General features: G+C 51.9%; 2 protein-coding genes across 3 annotated transcripts in view; both read right to left on the bottom strand.

Moving 5' to 3' along the window:
• ICAM1 (intercellular adhesion molecule 1) overlaps positions 1-5,840 on the bottom strand; it is a 9,040-nt gene extending 3,200 nt beyond the window's left edge. Inside the window, exons 1-2 of the mRNA XM_006905892.3 lie at positions 5,628-5,840; positions 3,491-3,751 (exon numbers count right to left, since the gene is read on the bottom strand). Of these exons, the coding sequence (XP_006905954.1) occupies positions 3,491-3,751; positions 5,628-5,694 (328 nt within the window). The 5' untranslated portion in view covers positions 5,695-5,840. The remainder of the gene's footprint in view (positions 1-3,490; positions 3,752-5,627) is intronic.
• A 7,004-nt stretch (positions 5,841-12,844) lies between these two features.
• MRPL4 (mitochondrial ribosomal protein L4) lies at positions 12,845-19,700 on the bottom strand. Of its 2 annotated transcripts, XR_001517939.2 has the most exons (10): positions 19,366-19,700; positions 19,214-19,280; positions 18,984-19,134; positions 17,218-17,269; positions 16,096-16,213; positions 15,156-15,262; positions 14,917-15,026; positions 14,765-14,841; positions 13,390-13,694; positions 12,845-13,261 (listed from the first exon to the last, which is right to left on the bottom strand). XR_001517939.2 is itself a non-coding variant. In XM_006905893.3 (9 exons), the coding sequence occupies exons 1-9, from the start codon at positions 19,420-19,422 to the stop codon at positions 13,549-13,551; spliced, it is 885 nt and encodes a 294-aa protein (XP_006905955.2). In that variant the 5' UTR covers positions 19,423-19,700; the 3' UTR covers positions 12,845-13,548. The 2 variants fall into 2 exon arrangements, 1 of the variants encoding a protein (XP_006905955.2); XM_006905893.3 differs by having other exon boundaries at positions 12,845-13,694.
• Positions 19,701-20,236: the final 536 nt, after the last annotated feature.

Here is a 20,236-nt window from a genome sequence, read left to right on the forward strand (position 1 = left end):
AACACACTCCTCCTAACACCTAAGCCAGACAGGAATGTTAAGAGCTTCAGAAGAAACAGGTGAGAAGTCCCCAAGTGGATGTGAAGGGGGCCAAACAATTCCTTATTCACTGCAGAGTCTAGGAGTGAAAAGTGGGAAAGAACCTCAGAGCCCGTCACCAGCTGTCCTGTGAAATAAGGGAATTTCAGCTGCCCAAACCATTGGAGATTGTTTTTAAAAGACTTCTGCTCCCCCTTCTTTCTTGGCCTTATTTTTCTCTGTAGCACCCCTCACCCTCGACAGACAAGATCACCTACTCAGGGAACTCATTTCTCCTTAAATTCTCCCATGGAATGTCAGCCCAGGAGGGCAGGGATCTTGGTCTGCTTTGTCCCCTGTCATGTTGTTGGCATACAGTAGTCAGTCTGTATTTATAGAAAGAATAAGGTTGAGCCACCCACACTGATTCAAGTTCCCAAGTGCACTGTGTGATCCTGTGAAATGGTAAAGCTGTAAGAGCAACCCACAGACTCAAAGCGCAACTTTGAGTAGCCCCTGAAAACACAACCCGTGGGCTTGGTTTCTGCAGGTCAGGGTCTCTACTCTGCATGAGGTAACAGAAGCCCAAGACTGGATTGCCAGTGAAAATTTAGAGCAGAGTCCCAGTGAACTGTGACTTAGCACTGAAACCCCCAGGCTCCCCAGGGAGAAGTCTTGAGGACTTTTAGTCACTGTTCCTTTCTCAAGAGGCTCTGAAATGTCACTCGACAATGCTGTTAAAGTGTCAGGGGCCTAGGGTTGGATCCTAGCTTTTTTGCTTCTTTGCTATGGGCTGTGGGTGAGTGACTTTGCCTCTGGAACAGTCCCAGCCCTTGGGGCTGCAGAAATGGAACCTCAGTTTCCTGAGCTGTAAAGTGGGGTTATTGGAGGTAAGATTATTCTTAATCCATTTAAGAGGTTAGGAGAGTGAGTGTAAATGGGTACGAAGTTTCCTTTTTAGGGAGATGAAAATGTTCTAAAATTAGGTTGTGCTGATGGTTGCACATCTATAAACACACTAAAATTCATTGACTTGTACACTTTACTGTTCAAATAAAAGACTGAGAAAGCCCTCAGACGTCCATCTCTGACCTCTCATCACCTGCTGCAAACCCCAACCTGCAGAGCCAGAGGACCCCTCAAACCTCAGCCCCCAAATCTCCGAGCCCAGCTCCTTGTCCCGAAGGCCAGACTGGTGGAGGAGATCTGTCTCGCCTGTACCTCTCCTTGACTCCCCACCTTTGGTCCCTCACCAAGTCCTGGTCACTCTGCTCTTCAAATATTTGTCTGCCCCTCCCTTCCTCTATGCAGCCACTGCCCACAATAAGTGTGGCCTGGACAAGGCCCTCAGCCAAGTGCTCTCTGGATTCCCGTAAGTCTAGCCTTCTGCTACCTAGATCCCTGGCCTGCTCACGCACCCAAACATGGCTCCCTCTCACCCCGAGGAGAAGTTCCCAATTCCTCAGCCTGGCAGCGGAGGACCTGCCAACCTCAGCTCCAGCCTCACCAATCTGTTGATGTTCAGCTCCTCCTAAGCGTCGGCCCCTCCCAAACCCAATTCAGCATGTTTCCCCACTCCGAACTTTTGCCCAGACTGTTCCCTCTGCTCAGAATGCCTGTCTACCAACTCCTATGCATTCCTCAAGGCCCAGTTAGGGATCACCTCCTGTATGAATCACCAGTCTAACCTTTCTAAAGAAAGCTTAGCCACCCAGGGATGCCCCTCACCTTTATACTGGGTGTGGGGCAGGACCAAGCTAGAGTCTCTCCTAGGTGATGCCCACTGCTACTGTGCCAGCTCTCTGCTCCATTTCACAGAGGTGGAAACTAAGGCAAAGTCCGGTGCCCAGAGTCACAGAGAGAGAAAGTGGCAATGCCAGGACTCATACCTAGAGCGCTGGGCTTTCAACTATCAAGTCCAGCTATGGAAGGGTCTTCTGCGAAGTTTCCCCGGGGTTTTCAGAGGCCACTGGAAATGTTTGGGGACTTCCCTCACCTGGCCAGCATCTGCTCAAACATGTTCCAACTCAAAAGCAAAGCTGACATTTGCCTAAAGTCTTCCTTGCCCGGGCACCGTGAAGATGGAACGTCTTCCATGCCTCACTGCGTCATGATACCATCCCAGGAAGTCTCATGTGAAAGTCAATCGAGAAGTCATGTCCCCCACAGTCACCTGGTTAGTAAAGGGCATGCTGGGACTGGAATCCAAGGCTGTCTAATCTCAAAGCCAGTTGGCCAATTCTCTTCCTTCCCTCCTCCCTTCCTCCCTCCCTTCCTCCCTCCGTCCCTTTCTTCTTTCCTGCCTTCCTTCCTTTCTCTCTCTCTTTTCTTCTTTCTTTCTTTCTTTCTTTCTTTCTTTCTTCTTCTTCTTCTTCTTCTTCTTCTTCTTCTTCTTTTTCTTCTTCTTCTTCTTTTTCTTTTTCTTCTTCTTCTGTAAACCCTTTAATTTACCTTTTCGGTTTGTTTTGTTCTAATTTAAATTTTATTTATTGCTTACAGTCATAGTAACTCATTCTCACAGTTTAAAATGCCCAAAGTGAGAAAAGAAGCGGGAGAAAACTCGCTCCTTGCCCCTGACTCTCCGAGAGCCCCCAGCCTCTCTCTCCACAGCCAGATAATACGGTCATTTCTTTCAGTAAGCACAGCCTCCCTTGTCAGGCTCTGACCCTCCCTAACACCCAGGATGGCATGCTGCTCATTCTGCGTATATCTTACTTTTTTTGAACTTGACTATACACCTTGGAGCTCACTCTCTTTGGGGACACAAGGAGCGTCCTCACTCTTGTACATAGCTGCATTCTCTTCCATTGTATAGTGGAACCACAGTTTATCTCCCAGCTCTGGACATCTGAGTGGCTTGCAAACTTTTGCCATTCCAAATAAAGCCACAATGAATAACCCTGTCCCTCCTGCCCCAGTTCCCTTGTGAGTGGGGACACATGTAAGCCCAATTCCCAGGAGTGGGGTTTCTGTGTCAAAAAGACACGTGTATGTGTCATTTGAAGAACTGACGCCCCTCTCCCTTTCGGGGGTTGTGCTTCTTTATGCTTCCACACTGCAAGCAATGTCCTAGGACTGCCTGCTGCCCTCAGGTCTTGCCAGCACAGCTGTTATCAATTTTTTTGATTATCATCAATATGTGAAAAATGCCATCTCAGGGCTAGTTTTAATTTGCATCTTTTTTAAAAAGCCAGATCTAAGGCTTTGTCGCATGGTTAAAGATTGAGGCCTAGAGAGCCAGCATTCTCAAATGTGCTGAATCCCTGTTGAATCTCTAACTGCACCCAAGGAAATTCAAGGAAGGGTCTCAAATGACAAGGAGGCTCTCGGAAGGCGTGCTCACCTGCCCTTCAGTGAGACCCTCCTTTACCCCATCACTAAGCAACAAAGGCAGTCCCAGCCTGCAGGGGGGCTCTCCTGCCCACTCCCCTGCCCCGCCTACCTAGTCCAGCCCCTCAGCCCACTCACTCACAGAACACGGTGAGGGATGTTGTAGCTATCGTCTGCTTATTGTGACAGTTTGAGAAGCATATTGGAGCACTGTCTTCTTGTACATTACTAAGTTCATAGGTCTTCCGGTTGTTCCCATGGGCCACTTCCCTCTTCATTAACTGAGTCTCCAGACCAAAGAAAGTATCTTCGTCACAAGTGGCAATGCAGGTCACCTGCACGGAGCCTCCTCGTGGTATGATGGCTTTTGGGGGTTCCACTGATATTTGGGCACCTCCAGGCCCTGGAACAAAAGTGTGAAGAGGGAAATAGAATTCATCAACATTTCTGGGTACTCAACCTTGAACAAGACAGACTTGAACTCTCTGCCTTCAGTGTAGGAGACAGAAAAATTCATGAACAAACAAGTTAATTAATAACTGATGTTAATAAGAGCTTTGACAAAAACAAAACAGGATGATAGAACAGACAGTGCTTTGGCGACAGAGTAATGTGTGAGCAGAGATCTGAATGATGAGAAGGGGCTGGCCATCCAGAGAAAAGGGAACTGAGTTCCAGGCAATGAGGACCAAGTGCAAGCGTCCTGGGGCAGGATGTCTGGAGCCAAGTAAGCAAGGGGGAAAGAGTTGGGAGAAATGAGGTCACGAAGGTCATACAGGCAGTGTAAGCCATGCCAAGAATGTGTTTTTCATTCTGAGGGCAACAGGGAGCCATGGGAGGATTTCAGCAGAGGAGGGACGTGGTGGCGTCAGTGTCTTCCCTCCCAAGAGGTCACGTGGAGAGGGCTAGCCCTCTGCGGTTGGGGGGTTTCTAATCAGGCTGGTTCCTCACTCTCTTGGACAAGTGGTCTCCCCTCTCTGGGCCTCAATTTTCCCATCTGTAAGGTGGGTGAATATAGTCACCCCGTCCCCTGCTAACAAGTAACTCCCAGATAAGAAGGAAGTGGATTCTAAGCTCCCTCAGACCCTGGTGCCTCCAAAGCTAAAAAAAATCTGTCTGTCTGAGCCCCTCCCTTCTACCCTACCTCCAAAGATTCCTGCCCTCTGCTTTGGGCCCACTCTTTCTGGAGTGGGGTATGTGTGAAACAGCTCTCCAAGAGTGATTCTGGGATCATTCCCATTTCACAGGGGGAACAGCTGAGGCCTGAAGAGGGGAGGTTACTCTGACAGAAAGTAGTAGAATCTGAATTGGAGTCCCCTTTAGAACACTTTGTGGAGCTGGTAACCACAAATGTCCATCTTCTACTCTCTTGCTCCCCACCCTTTGAAACTGTCCCCCTCCTCCCCTCCCTCCAGGCTGGCCTTGCCGGAGGGCAGTTGGGGAATCTCACTTCTCAGCCTCTGATGCCTTGGCAAGCCAAGCCAGGAATTCCCCTGAGTAGAAGCAGGTCTGGACTTTCCCAAGGCCCCGGGAGGAGGAACAGAATAAGCAAGGGAGCAGGGAGAGGGTCCTCAGCCTGTTCAGGAGTTCTAATCCCCTTGCAGCTGGAGTCTCAGTTTAATCCTCTATGGAATGGACACAATAACAGTCCCTACTGTCCAACAGTAGCTGTAAAGTGCTCAGAGCAGTGTAAACATAGAATCAGTGTTAAACGGACTGGGGGATGGGACCCCCAGGGCCGGAGACAGGACCCCTAGGGCTGAGCACGGCCCCCAGGGCTGAGCACGGCCCTCAGGTCGCTGCCGCCACTGCGGCCAACCACATCTCACACCACCTGACCCCCTCCTGGGGGCAGGCACAGCGCTGAGCCAGGGCACAACCACAGCGAGGTGATCGCTATTACAAGATCCGTTTTACAGCTGAGAAACTGAGGCTCCATGAGGCTGACTATAGCCCGAGGCCACACATCTAGGGGACGCAGGGTCGGAATTTGAACCCATGGTGGTCGATTTTCAATGGGTGGCTCTAGACACAACTTCCTGCAAGCAGCTACCTAAGTACGTACGAATAACCTTGTCCTCAGTCAGCAGGGAGCTGGTCGCCACTCACCCCCCGCCCCAAACCCCAACTACCTAAGTACGTACGAATAACCTTTTCCTCAGTCAGCAGGGAGCTGGTCGCCACTCACCGCCCCCCATACCCCCTAACCCCGCCACTGCCCCAAGGGTGCAGCCCCAGTCCCGGCGCCGGCCGGACGGCAGCCCCCACCCCCGACTCACCTGGGAGCAGAACCCCGAGCAGGGTCAGGATCGCAGGCAGCGGGAGTTGGGAGGCTCCAAGAGACATAGCGACGGAGGTAAGAAGGACCCCGGGGCGCAGCACGGACTGGGTGCCAGAAGCACTCTGGTCCTTTATAGCAGCTGACCACGGGGACTCGGGCAGGGGGGCGGTGCTGCCTTCCCGGAAACCTTGCGTCTTCTCCTCCGAAACGAGGGCTCGGGCATTTCCGGGTCGAAAGGGTGCCGCGCCGAGCCAGGTTGTCCGCCCCCCCCGACTCCCACCCCCGCGCCACAAGAGCTCCGGAATTTCCGAATTAAAGCAATGGGGCCACAGTGGCGGCATAGATCCAGGCGCTGCGCTCAGCCCTGGGGGGCCGTTCCCTGGCTCGGTTAACCTTGAATCAGTGTTTACACTGCTCTGAGCCCTTTACAGCTAATGTTGGACTGTAGGGACTGTTATTGTGTCCATTCTAGAGAGGATTAAAGTGAGGCTCCAGCTGCAAGGGCCTTCAAACTCGGGTCTAACTCCCCAGCGCCTCCAGGCTTCCTGAACCAAGTGGATGATACCTTGCTGGCATGGGATACCGGGAATACTCTCGGGGCGCACTCCATCAAGGAAGCAGGCCCAGGTACCTCTAGTCATCAGCAAACCCTGGAGGGGCGTCTTCACGTCCCGGGATCCGCAATGCCCAACCCGTGAGCGCCCCCACCCCCGCGACCTCGCTTCTCCTTTTGGCCTTGGGCGCGGGGGCGTCTTTTACAGCCTCCAGAAAAGGGAAGGAAGCCACGTGGTCCTGGCGCACTGAGTCCCCCGCTGCGGTTCCCAGGCTCCGCGGCCAAACCTAGGCAGCCCACCTAGAGGTGGGAGGGGAGGGCCTCGAGTCCTTGCCTTCCCAAGGGAAACTGAGGCAGCTCCTAGGACCTGAAGTGGGGAGGAAGCAGCGGGTGCTCAAATGCCTGTCCACCGAGCATGGCTCCCGAAACTCGAACCACTGACGCTAGCGCTAAAAGTGTGCAGGGATTTGCGCCGGCTAGTTCCATTAGGGCTTTGGGGTCTTTGAGAGGCCCGGCGCCACGTCTACCGGCCGCTCCCCACATCACCCACTCCCGAGGTCACAGCCTGTGCGTGTGACTCCAGGTCACATCCACCAGGTCGAGGCTGGGAACTCTGGAGTCTCAGAGCGCCAAGCCGCGTCGCCCCAGGCTTCCTGTTGTGGGGCGCGCGCTGCGTCGCCATGGAGATCTCCGAGCCGACTAGGAGGTAGCCTAGCAGAAGGGAAAAGGAGGGGGCCCGGGAAAGCCCCTGCCCTTCCTCTGGAGAATGGAGCTGAGCTGCTCGTCATCCAAAAACGAGTCCCTCCTCGTGCCCAGATCGTTCCTAAGGAATTTCCACGGGGATTTTTCTCCTTAGGGGGGTGGAGGGTGCCGAATACCCGTCCTGGGCAAAGGCGCGACGCAGCGTGGGAACCCGGGACGTCCCTACTCCTCGTAAGGTCTGGGAAAATCCTGCGCGGAGTGTTATTTCTTGGATTTTTCTCGATTCGAACACGGATTGCCTTGACCTTGGTTCGAAGTGTGCCGGCAAGATCCCCCCTGTAGCCATAAAAGCGTCATTCTTCCTTATTGCTCCATACCGCTGAGCAGTGGTGACTGAACGCCTGTTGGGTACCAGGCATCCTTCCAGGTGCTGGGGACACAACAATGAACAGAACAGACAAAAATTTCTGCCATCGTGCAGAGTTGGTCTTGGTGGAGCAACAGACAAGGGTAAAAAAAAAATGTATAGAGCGTTAGCTTGTGATTAGTGCTAAGGAGAAAAATAAAAGGTGGAAGGGGATAGGAAATATGAGGGTTAACGGACTTCTAAATAGAATATTTAATAAGTGGAAAAGACTGAGAAGTTGACATTTGAGCAAAGATCAGAGGGAGATGAGGAGGGAGCAGGGACAATATTAAGAAGGAAGTACCAGGCAAAGAGCACCGCACGTGCAAAGGGGCCTGAGGTAGGAACTGCCTTAAGGAACAGCGAGGAGGCCAGTGTGGCTGGAATGGTCAGGCAGGGAGAGTGTGGGAGGAAAGGGCAGGGAGGGGTGGGGCAGAGCACGTGGCACTTGTCGACTTGGGAGGGACTTTGTCTTTTCCTCTGAGTAAGATGGGAGCTGTGGAGGGTTCTGAGCAGAGGAGGGACAGACCCTGATTCAGGTTTTTACAGGAGCCCCCCTGCAAGACCTCCAGTCAGGGGGTGGGAGGACAGAGTGGAAGCCAAATGGGAGAGAAGACAACTGCTATAGCTCAGGTGAGTAATGATGAGGCCTGGGCTGGGCAGTGGCATTGGAGAAGTGGTAGAATGTGGCATCCTTTTTGGCAGCAGGGCCAACTGGACTTGCTGGAACATGGGCGCAGGGCAGAGTCAAGGATGACTCCTTGGTCCTGGTCTGAGCCCCTGGGAGGATGAAGAGCCATTTCCTGAATGAAGATGGGATGATAATGGGCAGCAGGTTGGCAGGGGGAGCATGCCCCACTTGGTCTGACACTCCCTTTGCATTCTTTCAAGGAGAAGGGAAGCACTTGGTGCCCAACCCCTTGTTGCAGTTTCCAGGAAGGGCGGAGTTTCCTCCAGGATGCCAGGCAGTCTCGGGCAGGCCGAGGAATGAACTCAGGGACGAAGTTTCCATGCCTGACTCCATGGCATCATCCCCGCTCTCCTCTCACTCTGAGCTCTGGCGTGGCCAACCTTGCAGTTCCCTCAGCCTGGAGTGCTCGTCCACTCATCACCAACATGGCTGACCTCCCCTTTTTTGTGGCCTGAGCCTTCGCCCAAAACTTTCCCGAATGCCCCCCACTCTGGATCCTGCGCCACACCCTGTTCACTCTCTGTCCCTTGCCCTCATGGTTTCATTAGTGAAACTTGCTGAAATTCTTTTTGATTTACTTGATTGTGACCTCCATTTCTGTGAGCTCCAGAAAGGCAGGGACCCTATCCACTCCAGAATTGAATCAATTAATGGCTATTACAGCAGGTGATCAATACATACTTATTGAATAATTGAACTTCTTGCCTCTGAACATTCTGCACATGCTGTTCCTCCAGCCCAGAATTCCCTTCCCACGTCTTTTACAAAAGGTTCCCAGAACATTTCATTCACAAGGTTGGTGTGCAGGTAGTTTATCTGGGAGGTAATCCCAGGAAACAACGGGGGCTGGGGGAGTCAGGGAAGGGAGCATTAGTGAATTTCCCCTCTGGTGGCATCTGGGATCCAGCTCTCTGGGGAACCTTTGGAGATGGATAGACTCTACGTCAACCCTTTCCCTCATTAGGTAAAGACCGCTCCAGGAATAATGTCAACTTCCCAATACTAGATATATGTATATATGTATATACATACATATATATGTATGTATATAATTTTTAAGTCACCATGCTGTACATAACATCCCCAGGACTTACTTATAACTGGACGTTTGTACCTTTTGACTCCCTTCACCCATTTCTCCACCTCTACCTCTGGCAACCAACAATATATACAAAATAAGGTTTGTTTTTTTTTTAAAGATTCCACGTATAAGTGAGACCATACAGTATTTGTTTTTCTCTCTGATTTATCACTTAGCATAATGCCCTCAAGTTCCATCTATGTTGTCACAAATGGCAAGAGTTCCTTCTTTTTTATGGTCGAGTAATATTCCATTGTGTATATATAATAACCACATCTTCTTTATCCATTTATCCATCCATGGACACTTAGGTTGTTTTCATGTCTTGGCTATTGTAAATAATGCTGTAGTGAACATGAAGGTGCAGATCTGTCTTCCAGATAGTGATATCATTTCTTTTGGATAAATACCCAAATTAAAATTGCTGGATCATATGGTAGTTGTTTTTAAAATTTTTTTTTGAGGAACATTCATGCTGCTTTCCATAATGCCTGCACCAAAAATTCACATTTTTGCTTTTTAAGAGTTTTCTAGTATATTCACAATTTTGTACAACGGTCACCACTACTTGATTCCAGAATATTTCTATCACCCCAAAACATTAACCTGGTACCTCCCCATCCCCCATTTTCCCCAAATCCTGACAACCACTAATCTACTTTCTTTTTCTATGGATTTGCATATTCTGGACATTTCACATACATGGAATTGAACAATATGTGGCCTTTCATGTCTGGCTTCTTTTACTCAGCCTAATGTTTGTAATGTTTAGCATAAGGATTCATCCATGTCATAGCATGCATCAGTATTTCTTTCCTTTTTTGGCTCAATAATATTCCATCGTAAAGATATATGACATCTGTTTATCCATCATCTGCGGATGGACACTTTGGCTGTTTCCACCATTGGCTATTGTGAATCGGGCTGCTATGAGCGTTTACGTGCAAGTTTTTGTATGAACACACTTTCAGTTCTTTTAGGTATAAGATCTGGGAGTGAAACCGTTGGGTCACATGGTAATCTCAAGCTTAACTTTTTGGGAACTGCCAGACTGTTTTCTACAGTGGCTGCGCCATTTTACATTCCTACCAGCAATGCACAAGGGTTTAAGAGTTTTCATTTTCCACATCCTTGCCAGTACTTATTTTCTGTACTATTATTATTTATTTATTTATTTATTTATCTATTTATCTATTTATTTATTTATTATTATTATTGCCATCCTAATGGAGGGGAAGGGGTATCTCATTGTGGTTCCCCTTCTGATCTGCCCAGTGAACAAGCCCGGCACCATCCTGCAGCGTTGGAAACTGGCGGTGTGCCTGGGACAGCAAGTGCCATGGGGATGTCGTCGGTCAGCCTGCTCAAAACACCTGCCACAAACTGTGACTTTGAGCAAGCCACTTCCCCTGGTTGCACATTAATGGCCTCAGCTGTAGAAATGGGATGATTAACACCATACCTCAAAGAATAAATGTGAGATTTCAACAAAACAATTTGTGTGTAGGGCTTGGCACAGCCAAGTGCAGCACGGTAACAGATAATATTTACTGTTTGTTTCTTTAGGACTCAGCTCTGAAAAATTTCCCCTCACACTTCCTAGGCAGAAATACATGCTTCCGCTTCTGGGTTGTTACAGATCTTGTTTACACTGGCATTACAGCTCCCCCTAACGGCCGTGCTGTGTAAAGGAAAAATTCATGACGTTTGGATGTCCTCAAAACACAACTTTTGCTTCTCCCTCCACCGCTTAATTCTGTGGTAGAAGCTTGCCTTGCCCCAGCTGAGAATTCTGCCCAAGACTCAGGTCCAGATTAGCGTTGCTCCAAATCTCTGAATTTGACTTATGTCAAATGGGAGCCCCAGGTCAGGCCTCTCCAGGCTGGAGGCCTCAAAGGGAAGAAAAGCTTGGTCCCTCTGCCATTGACCTTCTTCCTTTCCGCCCTGCCCCTTCTCACCAGGTCCCTCCTGCCCAGGTACAGGGAGGAGGGGACAGGGGACGGGGCAGTTCCTCCTTGGCTATTAGCTTTGCCCTCTTCCGACGATGCAGCAGTGTGTTAAAGTGGCGTCCCTGGTGGATTCGGTGGGTATATGTTTTGGGGAGCTCTTTGAAGCTTCCTCTTTTCTGGGGACTCCTTCGCTGGGGTAGGGCATCTTTGATCTGGGTTGTGGCTCTTTCCCCAGCCCCTGGGGTCTGATCCTACCCCTCGTCCCTCCCAGGGGTCCTCCAGGACCACCACCAATAAGCAGACCTTGCTCCACCATCAGAGCTGCCAGCCTCTCACCCTCTGGGTTTCCTGGAAGTCAGATCTCAGCTCCATCTGATCACTTTGGTTTTCCTAGCCTGAGTCAGCATGATTCCTGGGTGGCCTTTATAAAGGACACTTTTCAAAGGCTATGGCATCTCTTCCTTCTCTGGGCTCTGGGTTAGCCCCTGTCCCAAAGTGGGATGGAGACTTGCAGGTAGCCACAATTCCCCCTGAAGAAATGTCTTCACCTATCACTTAAAAAAAAAAAAAAGTCTTCTTATTGTAGAGCACTTCAAAGATGACAACAAAGAGGGCACATGATAAAGCTACATGTGCCAGCTCCCACAGTTCTCATGGCCATTCTTGTTCTACTTTTCCCCTTACATCCTATCATGGGTTCAACTGTTTTCTCCTCTCCACCAAAAAAGAAAAAAACCCAACAACCCCCAGTACCTGTGCATGTGACCTTATTTGGAAATAGGGTCTTCCCAGATGATCAAGTTGAGGTCATTAGGGTGGGCCCCAACCCAAGATGACTGGTGTCCTTATAAAAAGGGAAAACTCGGACAGACACGCACACAGGGATGCCATTTGAAGAAAGGGCAGAGATCAGGGTGATGTCTACAAGCCAAGGGTTGCTAAGGAATGCCAGCAAACCACCAGAAGCCAGGGGAGGGGAATGGGACAGATAATCTAGTACAGCCTCAGAAGCCAACCCTGCTGACACCTCGATCTTGGACCTCCGAAGAGAGGCTTCCAGAATTGTGAGCTGGTACGTTTCTGTCGTTGAAGCCCTACCCCTGGCCCCCCACTCCTGGTACTTTGTTACCTCAGCTTGAGCACACATTCTCCCCAACTCCCAATTATTTAAAATCACATTGTAGATGTCAGATCATTTTTTTCTGATGCTTTTTTCCATCCTGATCTGCCTGAGGGATTCCAGCCCAGGGGAACGAGTTCTGGCCCATATTTTGAAACTCGACATGGGCAGGGAGGGTTTGGTCTCACCCTGTTCCCTGATGGCTATGCCACAGAGAGCTGAGCACATTACTCCTAGTTCTATCTAGACTAGGCTGGGTACCGTCAGGACAACAGCACGGTCTTACTTTAGGCCTTGATGCCCCACTGGGCCTCCAGAGGCAGAGGGAGGGAGGGGCGGGTAACAGTTTGGCTCAAGCCCACACAGCAATTCCTGCCTGGCCCCTGCGCCCCTTCTTACTACTGGCTCCAAATGGCTTTTTCTTTTATAGTCAGTCATATCTGGTGCTTTAAGGATCAAAATTTATGTCCATGGAGATTTTCAAAGAATGTGTTGCAAGCTCTGAGGGCACTCCCAAGAGAGGCATTCCGGAGATGTTTTCAGCAAGGGTCAGCCCAGCTGATGGGTGGTCACTGTGGCGGACTGGCCAGGCCCGCACATGCAGATGGCAGTCTCATCTAACTTCAAAGAAATTGGCCACATGATTTTATAGTCTGTTTAAAAAATTAACTTTGGGGGAGGGGGAAATGACATTAGCAGACTCAAGGTAACAGTTTGGTGTTTTTAAACATGTATTTATTCACTCGTTTATTGACCACATTGATTCCGACTCTGCTCAGGGGAATCACTGTAATGACAGTTCAGGTTTGCATATGGCACCTACTCATGGAATCGAGACCACACATGGGACTAAAGGACACTACCAAATGGGACCGCAGACGCTGTCAGGGATGCGAGTACATGATGAGTGCCCAGGAACCAGGAGGTGCCAGGAACAGGTTTGTGGGGACGGGCAGCACTCATGCTCCTGCGCGCTCCTGGAGGCTGCCCCACCCAGGGAAGCAACTCTGAGTCACTTCTATAAACAGTGCTGAGGAGAGAGGTACTGGCGGTGCCCAGCCCCGGGGCAAGAGCCCAACTTGCCAGATGGAATTGTTCACAACATGACAATGAGCTGTTCTGTTTCTCCTCTGTGATTAGAAAAATAAAATTTATCTTAACAACAGAAAAGAGAGAATTGGGCAGGAGCTTGGTGAGGCTCTCTGCCGAGTTACCCCTTCCGGGTCACGATACCCATCCGGCCACACTGTGGGCTCACCTTCTTACCGGGATGAGGGGTCTGGGCAGTGCGACTCTTGCAGGGTGGGTGTGAGGCCCCCAAACCCACCAGGGGCTTGGCCTGGCTCAGAGCAGGCACCTGGCATGGAGCTGTGCAGGAAGGGCAGCCACTGTGCCCTGGGGGGCATAGGGTGGGGGCTCATGGGAAGTCACGGTAGGGAAGGCGGAAAGGGTAGAGGGGCGTATAGCGTGAGTCATGCCAGAGCAGCTTCTCCTCCAGGAAGGCAACAGTCTGCAGGGTCAGGACCAGCGTCTGGTGCTTCAGCATGCTATGCACGTTCAGGCCTGGTGTGGGGGGAGGGGGTCAAGGTGGGTACAGTCAGGGTGGAGCTGCACCCCACATCTGGAGCCCCTTTCCCTCCTCTGGGGAGCGCTGGCGTGGGGTCATGAGCCCTGTGGATTGGGATTTAAACTCTGGCTCAGACGCTCACTGCTGGGGAGACCCTGGGCAGGGGACTGTATTCAGCCTGTCAATGTGGCATGCCAGGCTCTGCCCTCTGCTTGGCAGTGATTCCCATTTCACACTCCAGTGGGTGGGTACAGACCATAGAGCAGATGAATAAACGAAGGGCAGCGAGTGTGGCTGCAATTAGCGAGGGAGCATGAGGGGAGGGCAGGGTGGGGATAGAGCAGGTCATGCAGGATCTGGGGGGCCTCAGGGTGGACCTGGGCTTTTCCCCTGAAAGTGGTGGGAGCCATGGAGAGTTGTGAGCAGAGGGATGTCCCACAGTCAGGTGCTCACAGGCGCCCTCTGTTGGCTGTGTGTGTGTGGGGGGGGACAGAGTGTAGGGATGAGGGTAGAGGGGATTATACTGGTCCAGGGTGGGGCTGGCCCAGGGTGGTTAAGAGGTGTGTTTAAAGACAGAGCCGACCGGGTGAGCTGACCGACGAGTGGAAGGTGACACTGCAGTGTGGGGCTTGACCTGAGCCACTGGAAGGAAGGAGATACTAAGATGCCTGTGAGACCCCTTTGTGCAGCTATCCAGGAGGCAGCTGGACATGCAATGAGAAGACTGGGAGAGAGCTCTGAGGATCAGTCAACGTGGTGATGGGTATAACGTGCTCAGGACAGACCTGATCTGGCCTGTCCAACTCTCTGAGTGAGGAGCCAGACAGGGACAGCCAGTGGGCCCTCACACTCAATCCACAGCCAGGACTGTGACCCGAGCTTGGACAGATGCGATCCCAGAGTGTTTGAGAGAGACGTCATTCTCCGGACACTCCATTTGGGCCAGACGAGGGTTGGGGAGAGTGCACTGCTCAAGGCCACTCAGTGACTGAGAGGGAGATACAGGATTTAAACTGGCCCATGCACTCTCCGGGGACCTGGGGGCAGACTGGTGCCCTTCACTCACCAACAGCCGGAACCAGGTTGAAGGTCTTGAGCCCGGAGGTGGCTGCCACTATATTCTGAGGCATGTCCTCATATGCTCTGAAACAGAGGCCAGGAGGTGAGCCCCGCAGAGGATGGAGCTTGGCCCCTCCCCCATCTGCCCTGCACCCTCACAAGTCCACCAGGAGCACGGAGTCCCCCCAGCGGCGGTAGCAGGCCAGCTCCGTCAGGTACTGGGGGTCTGCAGTCGGCAGTTCCAGGGAGTCCACGATGTGCAAGTTGTCCTGGTGGGAGGATAGAACAGATGGTCTGAGCCACGCCACCAAATCCCTGTAGCTGCCTGGGCTCCCCAGATCTCACGGCCCACATCCCAGGACCTTAGTGGCTCCCAGCAGGTGGGATCAGGGTTGTACCTGGGCCAGCTTGACAGTCAGCGCCACCTTGAGGCCCTGCACCCGCACTTTCATGGGCAGCATGTAGTAGTAGCTTGTGGGGCCCCGGGGGCCATGGGCAACGCCTCCTGCGGGGACAGAGGTGTGTGAACGGGGAGGGCCAGATATCTGCCCCAGTGGCTGGTGTGGGGGTGGAGAGGCTGTCAGCAGCCAGGCTGAATTCAGCAAGAGGACAGGGCCTCGGGTAGGGATGGAAAGGGGAGGCTAGATTGGGCATCACCTGGGACAGGTGACTTCCCCTCCCTGGGTGTGTGTTTCCTCAGCCATCAAACTCTGAGTGAGGGCTGTATACCTGTGTGTCCACTGTCTGCTGGGCCCTGGGAGTGCAGCAAGGAAGAGGACGGACAGGATCTTTGTCCTCATGCCATTCATATTAAGACAGAGGCTTGACCACAGAGGAACTCAGGGGTGGACAGGGTAGCACAAGAGTTGTGGGGGGCAGATGAACCAAAGGAAGGTCAGGGAAGGCTTCCCGGAGGAGGTGACCCAAACACATCAGAAGGATAATAGGAGTTGGCCAGGCAAATGGGAGATGACTGAGTGCTGTCTAGTCAGGAAGGGCACAAAGACGACAAGGGGATGGGGGCTGCAGCCACCAGTGCCTGGAATGCCAAAGTAAGAAGCTAAGACCACACAAAACCCACAGGAGCCACGAGGTACTCTGATGAGAGAGGCCAAGCCCAGAACTGGTGGGGTGGTGGGGGTAGGAAAAAGTGAACGACTCTCAGATCTCTGCCTGCACATGGGCAGTGGGGTCTGTAGGCCTGAGGCCTGCTGCCCCTGCCGTGGTGGGTTGATAAGGTGGAGGGAACGGGACTGAGGAGACAACACACCACATGTATGTGAAGAAACACCCAGACCCTGCGTTAACCCAGAGCCCCTATCCGCCCTGCCTGCTTACCTCCTCGCCAGAGAGGGGAGCGAATGCTGCCATGCCTGGCGCGCCCACTGCCTTTCTGTGGCCAGGGCTTCCGGCCACCACCCCGTACCTCAGCCCTAGTCTTGGTCTTGGCATAGCTCTGTGAGCACAAAGTGAGGAGATAGTCAGGTTTGCAAGGCAGATGTCACTGCAGTCGAAAGGCACCAGGTCCAGGAATGTAGCCGTGACCTGGGAAAACCGGGCCTGCTGCTGGGAACGCCAAGGAGGCACAGAGATTGGGGCTCTATAGTGACAAGCACAGATCACTTTTGGAGGGAAGGAAGGATAAAGAAATTAAGAATTTCTCCCTCCAGTCCAGAATGTCAGCCTCAGAAAGGCAGGGGCTCTGCCGCCTGGCACACAGCAGCTGCTCAGCATTTTCTGAATTTTAACATGGCTGCAACTGAAAGGAAGGTGGGGCATAGAGAAAGATATGGCTAGAATCGGGGAGAGGAGCAGGGTGGGGGATCATGATGGACTTCCAACGCCAGGCTGATGACTTTCTTCCTAGAGCGACAAGGGGCGGGGGGGCAGTGCGGAGGGGTGGGGGTGTGGGCGGGAATAGGCTGGGGGAGGGCTTGCTGGATTTCTGAGGTGGGCAGATAGCAGGCGGGAGACATTAATTGATAATGGCTTTTTCAGTGCTCTTGGCATAAATTCCAAAGTCCTCACCATTGCTCCTGCTGACTCCATGGCCACACTGGGCTGTTTTTGGTCCCTTCTACAAGGCCTTTGCATGTACGATTCCACCCCACACCAGCCCCACTACCCCTTTATCTAGTTAGCTCCTCCTGCACACCTGAAGTTAAATGACCCTTTCCATGGGACAACTTCCCTAATTATACATCTGCAGGTGTGACTACCTGATTTACATTCACCTCTCCAATTAGACTGCGAGCTTCATGAGGGCAGGGGTCTTGCCTGTCTCGTCCACTAGCACGATGCCCAGTATAAAGTGGGTGTTTAGAAAACGTCTGGCAAATGACCCATCAGTGAATGTTTCAGGAGAGAGGAGACGGGCCTGAGCCCAGCAATTCAGAGAAGACATGCTAAAGAGCTTCTTCTGCCTCCTTCTCCCCACCTCACCCCACTCGAGACACTCACAATTCTCTTGAAGTTCTTCTGCCAGATGGCGACCTGGTGCAGGATATCCAGCCTGTGGAGGTAGGAGACATGAGAGATCCGCTTCCACTTAAAACCCTCCCAAGGCCCCCATCCCACGAAATGAAAACCCAGGCTCCTCCCTCATACCTGCAGGGCCCTGTGTGATCTGCCTCCACCCCTTTCCCACTCCAGCTAGTGGTACCTCCAGCTCCACTACATTTTATTCTGTGAAATGGAGTCCGGCCTCTAGGCCTCTGCACTTGCTGTTCCCCCTGCCTGAAATGCTCTTCCACTGGCTGATTCCTTCTCAGCCTACAGGTCTCAGCTCAAACAAGATCCAGAGGAGCTCCTTTGCAAAAAAGAGAGCCGCCCCTTCCTCTGTCTCATCTTACTTCTTTCCTAACATTACAGCTTACTTAATGCCACCTTCTTTCTGAACTCATTTGCCTCTCTAGCCCTGCACTGTTCCATGCGGTAGACACTGGCCACATGTGTGGCTACTGAACACCTAAAATATGGCCAGTGCCACATGCTGAAATAATATCTTAGATATATCAGGTTAAATAAGATACATTATTAAAATCAATCTCACTTGTTTCTTCCTATTTTTCAAAAACTGTGACTATCAGAAGAATTTAAACTACGCATTATGTTGGCTCACATTATGTGTCTATGTTGAACATGGCAGTCAGGGTAGTTGCCAGGGATTGGCAAACTATGGTTAGTAGGCCAAATCTGGCCTGCTGCCTCTTTTCATAAATGTTTTACTGGAACATAGCCATGCTCAATTGTTTATGTATCGTCTACAGCTGTTTTCACACTACACTGGCAGAGATGAATACTTGCCATGGAAACGTTATAGTCTGCAAAGCCTAAAATATATACTATCTGGCCCTTTACAGAAGTCTGCTGACCTCTGCTCTAGACTGTAAGCGACATCAGTGCTCATTCACTACACCTAAAACGGAATCTGGCACAGAGCAGGTGCTTCAGATATTTACAGAATAAACAAAATATATTGTTTTTAACTTTTTTTGTCACCCTCTACCAGATTAGGACTCTGTAAAGGCAGGGGCAAGTCATACAAATTACAGTAAGAGTAATGAATTAATAGCACTTATTGTGGGCCAGACACAGTGCACATGAGAGACATCCTACAGCTCAGCAGTCAATAATCCAGCCCTGGGAGTGGGCCCACGTAAACTTGAGATCCTGGTTCTAAAGTTTACAAACTGTGTGACCTTGAGTAAATTTCATAACTTGTCTGTGTTCAGTTTCTTTATCTACAAAATAAGGATAACAGAACCCCTTCCTAGGGTTGCTGAGATTTAGTTAACTAAAATGCAAACAGGCTGTCCCAGGCACATGATAAGGATTTAGACATTGTTGTTGTTGTTGTTGTTGTTTTTTTGCAAAAAGCAATCACAGCAACGATAATCAACATTTCTGTAGAACTTATTAGGTGCCCAAATTAACTCATTTAATCATCTCAGCAACCTCTTGAGGTCTGAGAATAGAGACACTAAAGCACAAGGGGAGAAGGCAGGATTTGAACCCAGAGGTTCTTCATCCTTAACCCCTACAGGCTTCAGAGCTCTGCGTCCTTAATCTCTCATCTCTCAACCTGACACAACTCTGCAGCAGGGAAAACCATCATCCCCCTTTGACAGGTGGAGAAACTAGGCTCAAGTCCTGGTTATCCTGATTCCCAAACCCGCGCTCCTCGTCCCTCTGGCACCCAGTTCACCATTTCAGCTCCTGATTACCTGGGCGCCGTGGAGAAAACGTCCGGGTGCAGCTCGGCCAGACCCACGCGCTCCTGCTCGTAGCCCCGCAGGGATTCCACCCAGGCCTGTACGGGACGCCGGTGCGCGGATACCGGGAGCTCGCACTTGCGCAGTACCGGTGCCTGGGGACCTGAAGCAATTGAGAGGTCAGGGACAAAGGTCAGAGCTCCTGGTCGCTGCCCTTCCCAGGGCGACGCCGGCAACCTCACCCGCGCTCGCCAACGGCTCTGGCTTCTCTGGCGGCTGCACTGCCTCTTCCGCCAGCGCGTTCAAGCCCTGTAAGCGGTGGGCGAAAGTGAAAGACGACCCTTGGACCCTTCAACCTTTGTCCTCCGACCTCGCCCCCAGTCCCTGGCCTCACCCGGCAGCCCGTGGGCCGAAGCCAGGCCCGCACCCCGGACCGGAGTAGCTGCAGCATTGCCTCGCAGCTCCCCACGCGGAGAGGTCAAGGCTCCCCCTGGGCTCGCTCGGCGCCTCGCGATGACGTCACGCCCTCGATGCTGCCTGCTCCGCTCGGATTCGGCGCGGGGAAGCGGAGCATGCAAGAGTGAGAACCGCGGGGCCCGGACCAGAGTCCCCCACTGCCCCCCAAAACTAACTCCCGAAACCCAGTTTTCCCTTCCGGCCTAAAGGGCCCTCTGCGACGCCTGGGAACGCAACCTCACATCAAGAAGCCCCGCCCCTCCGTAGGCCTTGCCCTCTTGGTTCCCGTCCACAAAGAGCCTTAAGCAGGAACCCAGCCAATGAGACCTCTCCTTCCCAAAGGGCACGTTCCCCGTTCAGCCAATGAGCGTTAAGTCCGGAAAAGTGGTCCGCCCACGAGTGAGCAGTTCTGGGGCGGACACCTAAGGGAATATGACCAATAACTGTTAGGCTTTGGTTTCAGCCACACCCTCCCGCCCCTCGGCCTCATCTAGCCGCCAAGGCTCGCCAAGGCGGTTTTTCTCTCTCCAATAATGCGGTTTTGTTTGTTTCAATGCAGGGCCTTATCTTCCACCGAAAGCTCTCAGGATTGGACCTACCGGACCGTGCCTAACCCTCAGGGCAGGGCTATGTCTCCCTCAATCCCTTCAGATTGGGTCTGTGTCTCCCTCACCCCCTAGGTCAGGGTCCTGTCCCCTCTCAGACCTGACAGGGCGCTCCAAAGACAGAGCAAAGTGGGGAGTCCACAGATCCTAAATTGCCTCTCGAAGCCCCACCCCTCAGCCGAAGTCCAATGATCATTTTTAGGT

The sequence above is a fragment of the Pteropus alecto genome, unplaced genomic scaffold, assembly GCF_000325575.1.
Source record: "Pteropus alecto unplaced genomic scaffold, ASM32557v1 scaffold761, whole genome shotgun sequence".
In the NCBI taxonomy this organism is placed as follows: Eukaryota; Metazoa; Chordata; class Mammalia; order Chiroptera; family Pteropodidae; genus Pteropus; species Pteropus alecto.